Source organism: Agrilus planipennis, unplaced genomic scaffold, assembly GCF_000699045.2.
Source record: "Agrilus planipennis isolate EAB-ADULT unplaced genomic scaffold, Apla_2.0 scaffold539, whole genome shotgun sequence".
Classification (NCBI taxonomy): domain Eukaryota; kingdom Metazoa; phylum Arthropoda; class Insecta; order Coleoptera; family Buprestidae; genus Agrilus; species Agrilus planipennis.
The window spans coordinates 1-7,468 of NW_020439227.1; the positions used below are offsets into that span (position 1 = coordinate 1).

Consider the following 7,468-nt stretch of genomic DNA (forward strand, 5'->3'; position numbering starts at 1 on the left):
GAACAGTAATCTAATCTAGGTCTACCTCGTTTACTCTTAACTCCTGTTTCTGCCTCTAATATGTCTTTAACTAGACCTTCATGCCTGAGAAGGTGTCCTACTAACCTATCTCCCCTATTGCTGATTGACTTCCATAGAGCCCCTCTGTTCTCCTATATTCTTTCTAATACCACTTTATTTCTAACCTCCATCCACGGTATCCTCACTTCTTTTTATTGAAGGCAACTCGACCCTGTGCTATCCTTTATATCCCTATTACTCTTTCCGACATAACTTATCTGACTTCGTAATGGTTGTGGACATTAAAAATGTCTGAAAGATGACAAAATGATATTAATAAGTTATCGTTAATCAAACAAAAATTTCTTATTTCTTTAAACAACAGTGATATTTCATTAATAGTAGGTATGTATATTTGTACCTCTTCTAATGAGAATGTATTAGTTTGTAATGTTTCATATTTTCATAGAAATATGTAACTTTCCTAATTATAGAAGTTTATAACATATTAAATAGGTAAGACAATTTTTATTTATGTCGCGCAAAAATGCATAATTTGGGTAAGGTGTGGTAAATGTTCTTTTAACCATGCACGTCTATCTGAATATATCACCTGCCACTTTAAAAATTGTCCTAAACCAACCGAATTCTCAAAATCTTTTGAGAAAAGCGTAGGTAACCTCTCAAAAGTTATGAATTTTAAATTATTTTATGATTTATATGAAAAGGCGGTTTTTGATGATGGTTGCATATTGTAATAGAATATCTATGTTCGGTTGTCAACTTCCCACTTGAAAAATAAATCGATAATGTGAACAGTTTTGTTGATTTTCTCAGTTAACACTATGACGTTTCTGTTGTATTAATCGGTGTTAGTTGAACTAGTCGGACCTTCTAAACTTTCTTGTGGCTTTTGCTTATTACTCCTGTAATTTTCATTTATATATTGAATTTTCAAATTAAATTAACTAAAGTAGGGATCTCACCTAATCATCATTTACTAATATAACAGATATTTTAAATAAAAACACTAGAAGAATTTTGACACTAATAGGAATGAACTAGTTACACCATAGGTAGAGATGTATTCGGTCATGTTTTTTTCCGTAATTTATAAACAGTAATTGTAAGGGAGAATAAGAAAATATTTAAATTGCGCGCCCTTAATCACCAATCGATTGATATAACTAGACCACCAGTGACACTATAACAATATGATAGACCGATTGGTTTATACATCTATTGTCAATTTAACATTTTTCCAGTAAAGAATGAACATTATCTAAAATAAATAGTGGCTTCTATTATCCAGGGTAATGAGAATCATTTAACATATGCATTTATTTGTTTGATTGCGAATTTGATCTAGTTTAATTTTATTAGAAAAATAACATTTAATAACTTATTAAAACTTTAAAATAGCTATAGACCTTCTACATATTCACATTCGTAGAAGAAATTGAGAGGATTTTACTACAAGTTTCTGTTTTACTTTACTGATATTATATTTGAATTACAATTGCAAGGATATTATTATTCCCAGTGCAAATTCAAAGTACATTTGGGCAGAATTTGCCTTAATATTTTGTTGTTTATGCATATTTAAGATCTAAAAGTTAAGAGAGATCCCAAAATTTGCAATCCAAACAACTACGTAAAAGTAAGTATTTCATTGACGAATTGATGTTTGGTTCATTTATCCAATATTGATTATTTACGGAGATATGTGTGTATGAGCTCTTTAATTTCGTTCAATTTTCGTTGCATTCTTGCTGCTGAGTTTACTCTTTCTTTTTTTTTACCTGAAATGATTATTTATTGCCTTTCTACTCTCATTCGACCGGACAATTCAAGAGAAAGCGGTCCGATATGAATGGGTAACAAATGGATCAGCACGAAGTGACGATCTTTGTTTTCAAAAGGGTTTCAAGCGGCTATAAAAAAGAAAGTTGTGCCTTTTTTACGACTTTAAAAGGGCAAATAGCTTTCTAACACAAAACGACCATAAATTACGAACTCCTTTTACAAAATTTAGTAAAAAACGCCAGAAATGTTTTCGTCTAAATTAGAACTGCAAAAACTCGAATGTTTATGGTATTTATTAGAGTCGATGCTTCTAAATTGTGGACAATTCTTGAAACTTTTGTAAATGAATTTGTATCACCGCACCGATAGGGTTTTCTCATTTAATTGAAAGAATATGAAATATTTCCAGTTATTCCAAAGTGCATGGCACTTATCCACATTTACTTTTAGTATGGTAAACTATATCTACTAATTGTAGAAACCATTTATTGTTGTGACTGCTGCTTTATAGACGCGTATAAACAAGTTAATTGAAACGTTACAGTTATCCTATTTCATTAGACTTGTGCTAAAACTAGAACTAGTTTAGAAAGTTGCTCGCAGCTGTTGTTATTTATTACAAGAGTGACTATTTTAGTAAGTTAAAGGGTGTACATTTTCTAAAAAAGACTTCGTACCGGTTTTTATGTTCTCTGTTGTACAATTGTACTTCGTAAAAAGCTTTTATTCCCTTCGGGAATGACGGACGTTATTCTTTCGTTTCAGGTCCAAACGGATGTCCACGAAGACGAGGTCGACAAACATACACCCGTTTCCAAACGTTGGAACTGGAAAAGGAATTCCATTTCAACCATTATCTGACCAGGCGGCGTCGCATAGAAATAGCCCACGCCCTCTGTCTCACAGAGAGACAGATCAAAATATGGTTCCAAAATCGACGGATGAAATTGAAAAAAGAACTGCGGGCCGTAAAAGAGATCAATGAACAGGCACGACGGGAGCGCGAAGAACAGGACCGGCTTAAGCAGCAGCAGCAAGAGAAACAACAGCAAAAAATGGAACAGCAGCAGCAACAGCAGCACCACTCCGCGTCACAACATCCGCAACATCATCACGACAATATGAAGATGGGTATCGAAAAGAGTGCATCTAGTAACGATCTCTTGAAAGCCGTGTCAAAAATACCCGCATAAAGAATTTTAATAAATAATTAGATCAGGTAGTAGATAAACTACCTAACGAAATGTCCAAAATACGTACTAGTTTTTAAAGAAGGCGGCAGGATAGCGACGTCAGCTATTAGAATAGTAGCGGACCGGCGTTGGATCCTTGCGGCTCGCCGTTCGAATATTGAACATGTACCTACTACTACGGCTCTTTTTGTGTTGCCTGTTGTACTTCTCTATACGTTGTAAATATTATTACTGATGTGTTCATATATTTAATTATACAATCGCTGCTGATGGTTCTGCTGTTGCGGTCGTTGAACGAAGATGAACAAGGAACATGGAGAAGGCCAGTGATGGATTCTTGGACACACCCTCCGTTTTGCACGGTGACTGTGTTTTTTGTTTATCTCGTAATCGGTTCCGTTTTGTGATTTTCAGTTGGACCATTTCGAAACTTTGTTGTTAGTTCGAACGCGCTAAATAGTGATGGATGACGATGATATAAAAGTGTCTCCTCGGCCGTCAACGCAGAAAGCATCAATTGAACGATTTTTATTACTCTTGTTTCATTTCGTTTAGTTTTTGTTTTTCGATCGAACTGTTATCGAGACGTGCTCTCTCTTCCCTTTTCGTTACTGCGGTTATTTTTTTATTTTTACTTAAAGTAACTACTCGCGACTGTGTCCGGTGGAGTAGTTGCCTTTTCCTCATGCAACTACGCCGTATTAACATATACGTAACTTGGTGTCAGGGTAGATTTTAAAGTAACCCGATCCGATTTAAAGTAAAAAGGGGCGTTCTACTGAGTGATTGCGACCTAGTCGATTCCATGAAAGAAAATTTTGTGAATTCATTTTCGTTGCCATTTTTCGACAAAGTTTAGAGAATCGTAATTTAAAATTTATAAGGGTGATCAAAGCATAAATAAGAATGAGAACTTACTTTCATGGAATTTTTGTCTAATAGGCAGTTCCTAACTCCAGGCTTCCAGGCAAAGCAATGTCAGCCCCCATCGCCATGGATGGCGGGGGTTGTAATTTATAATTTAATGTGTTCTTCAATTTTTTTTTTTAATTTCAGTTGAAGTTGCTTTGTCGATACAATGGCACTGAAATTAATTTATTTTAGGTACTTATTTATCATCTTCCTTATACAAGATCCCGCATTAATAACACCTGGAGTGTTTTAGATGTTCTTATGATTCAGTAATAACTATAACGAATCGTGTTGTCAATATTTTGCAGAATATTGACAACTACATCAGTGAATCACAAATTATGCTAACATTTCAAGTGTTATTCTAGTAAATGGGAGATTTTATATCAATGAGTGTAAACAAGCAAATGCCAATTTTTCACATCAACGTATAATTTAATAATTTACAATTTGTTTTTAGTTTGATTGTCAAGCAAACTACCGTCCTCGTCATTATCATCAGTTGTCTGTTTTCGATTTCCTTATTTGTAACTTTTAATCTACTAATGTGCTTGGTTGATGTGAAAATGGTAATGTCTCTTCCATTTTATTATTAGACAAAAAGTATACAGTTATTACGCCCGCGTTTAGTGAGAAAATCATGGTTTCATTTTATGAAAGTAAAAATAAATTAATTTATTCGATTACTTTCGATTAGTAATAGCTGAAGTTATTACTGCAGTACGCCTATCAATTACTATATACGTAAAATGGTACAATATTTTCTATGTAACCTTACATCCAGGTCGCCACTATTAATTATAGCAACAAATAATAAAAAAAAGATACCTAGTTTTATCGGTGTAAAAAGAGTTATACCTACCCAGATACATATATACATAGTACATTCGTGAATATTATTATTAAATAGTAGGCGAAGAAATATTAAGTTAAAGAAGGAAGGCCTAGGATCGATAAGATTATGAATGTGACCCCCATATGTTCGACTTTAATAAGCTTTCTAAAAAATTTTATTGCTGTTTTGAGTGTTAACAGTAGGTATTTTTTGAGGATCACAATTACTTTGTCAGGAAGACGTGAACATTTATGACATTTTTATCATATCGACATATTTCATATTAGCCAGTGGAGGCAACAGTTATTTTCTTTTAGTCCCTGATACTAATGAAGAACATATTTTAGGATCTGAGTAGTACCTTCACTCCCCGACTGGAAATTAGTTCAGTGTAGGGTCCAATCCGGATTAGAATTGCCTGAAGACTGTTCAGGGATAAATCAGACTTCCTGATCCGGATATGCTTAAAAATCATCAGACCATATATGATCCGTTTAAAAGATTCATGCCGGATCCGTTTCAAAGACCTATGCTGGATTCATTTCAAAGATCCATGCCCGATCCGGCCAAATGATCAGAATTAACTTGTTTTTACATATTAGTTTGACATTAAATAATTAAATAATAATTATTTACTCACAATATTAATAATGAATTTATTGTTTGGTAAGCAATATTACCTACCATAATCAGATAAAAAAACTGAATTCTGTATTATGATCCAGTTCAGGACATCGGATACAGTCTTGCTTTAAACAACGTACCGAAACCATAAGACAATTCGCAGTTTTAGATGATTGATCGTATAACTGGATCAAGGGATAGGCTACTGTACTTTGGTCAGAATTTGATCGAGGGATATTATACTTTGACGAATTCCTGATCAAATCATTGGACCAACGGATAGAGTACTCTACTTTGAACAGATTTTGATCAAATAGACCAATCAAGGGAAATGATACTGTATGCTGATCAGTTCCTAATCAGGTAACCAGATCATGGGATGGAGTACTGTAGTCTGATCAGGAACGGATCAGGTGACTGTGTTATGGAAAATCTGATCTGGATCTGATCATAATCCGCTTCTCTGAACTTATTTCCAGTCGCTTTTAGTAATGGAGAAATACAAACAAATTGACAAAAAATGCTAAAGATAGCCAAGTTTGATCACCAAAATAATTGTGTTCGAATGACCCTAAACGATATGAATTATAAAAATGAGTTTAAGAAACAATAAAAAAATATGAAAAAAGCTTTTTTAGAAGACTTATTAAATTCCCTGTTATGTGGGCTATTTTGGTACTGTTACCGATTCTGGCTCTTTTATTGCAAGAAGAAAAAATGTTTCGCAATGTCTCTATTTATGTTGAATTTACCGTACTGACCATTGATAACGATGTGTGATTTTTGTATTCGTAAGATTTACTTACTTGGTAAACATCATGACTAACGTCGTGAGTTTCCGTATTTTTGTTATTATTCCTGTTTAAATTTGAAGGCTGTCTGCGCGAATTTCATTCTTTATTTTGTTGCTCGATTTAAGAAAAATTTAATTCATTTCCAAATACTTTATAACTGTTAGTTGTACCTTTATAGTGGTGAATGATTGATAATTCCTTTGAAAAAGGGCCTTAAAAGTTTACCCCATATTTTACCATTAGAATTAAAAGAACAAAATTGTTTAATTGAAGGAAACTATTATATGTTTGCTTGTTGTTTTTTTAACGTAAATAAAAATGTATAAATTTGCAGATTTTGGTGAGGTTTTATTATTCTAGAAACGTTTCTTTTTTATTCAAAAAAAGTGATAATTAAATTGGTTTGTTATTAGATTTATTGTTGGTATTTAATCTTTTAAGGTCCATTTTAGAAACAACCTGCATTTCATTAATTTGTCGATTTTGCTTTTACTTAAACCGAATCGTTTAATTGGATACAGTATTTTTAGAATCTAATGTTTGCATCCTGTAGAAATATCGTGCACATTCGAATATGTAAATACTTATTGATTAACTAATGGATTGTCTGTGACAACTACACTGTAACAATTTATAAATTTAAATGAATAATAATAATAATAATTTAATAGATACGCATAGTGGAAGCCATTTCCCGTGTAGGTTTAAACTAATAGCGAGTTAAAAAATGCAGTTATTTATGTATGTAATTTGATGTAGTCTCGATACCTGTGAACTTGCCGTAAAAATAGAATAAGTTTAGATGACACTGTTACATACATACTCAAAGGGTTCCGTGTGATAGAGGTGACTGTGAATGTCATGGTTTTCCCTATTCCTTCATTCGAGTGCGCTGCCAAGAAAAAGTCAAAATTTAGTAAATTAAAATGCGAGAATTTAATTTAATAATTTATATATATCTAGGAAGAAAGAAGCTCTTTTTGTTTCGTAACATACATGCATAGTGTTTCAGTTTTTGTACTTTACTTATAAAAAATATGAATCGAAATAAAATTTGAGTTTCTTAAGGCGGTACGTAAGCTTGTAGTGGGAGTAAAAAGTGACAGTAAAATGAATCTTGTACGCCTGCGCTGTGACTCTTAGTTGTGTGCGCTTGCTCTTTCTACTTCGCGCATGTTCATTTCTCAGTAATCAGTTGTGCGCAGGTATTTTTGTCGCAGAAATGTGACATTGGTAAAATGCGCATGTGCGAATCTACCGACTGTTTTCATGAGGTATTAAAGCAAAGAAACACGACTAAACTA

General features: G+C 33.2%; 1 protein-coding gene across 1 annotated transcript; it reads left to right on the plus strand.

The window, feature by feature from the left end:
• Positions 1 to 2,571: 2,571 nt before the first annotated feature.
• LOC112905546 (homeobox protein abdominal-A homolog) lies at positions 2,572 to 2,999 on the plus strand (the record flags this gene model as incomplete). Its single annotated transcript, XM_025978166.1, has 1 exon — positions 2,572 to 2,999. A coding segment is annotated over one exon (428 nt), but the record flags the coding sequence as incomplete, so codon positions are not given.
• Between the last annotated feature and the right edge of the window lie 4,469 nt (positions 3,000 to 7,468).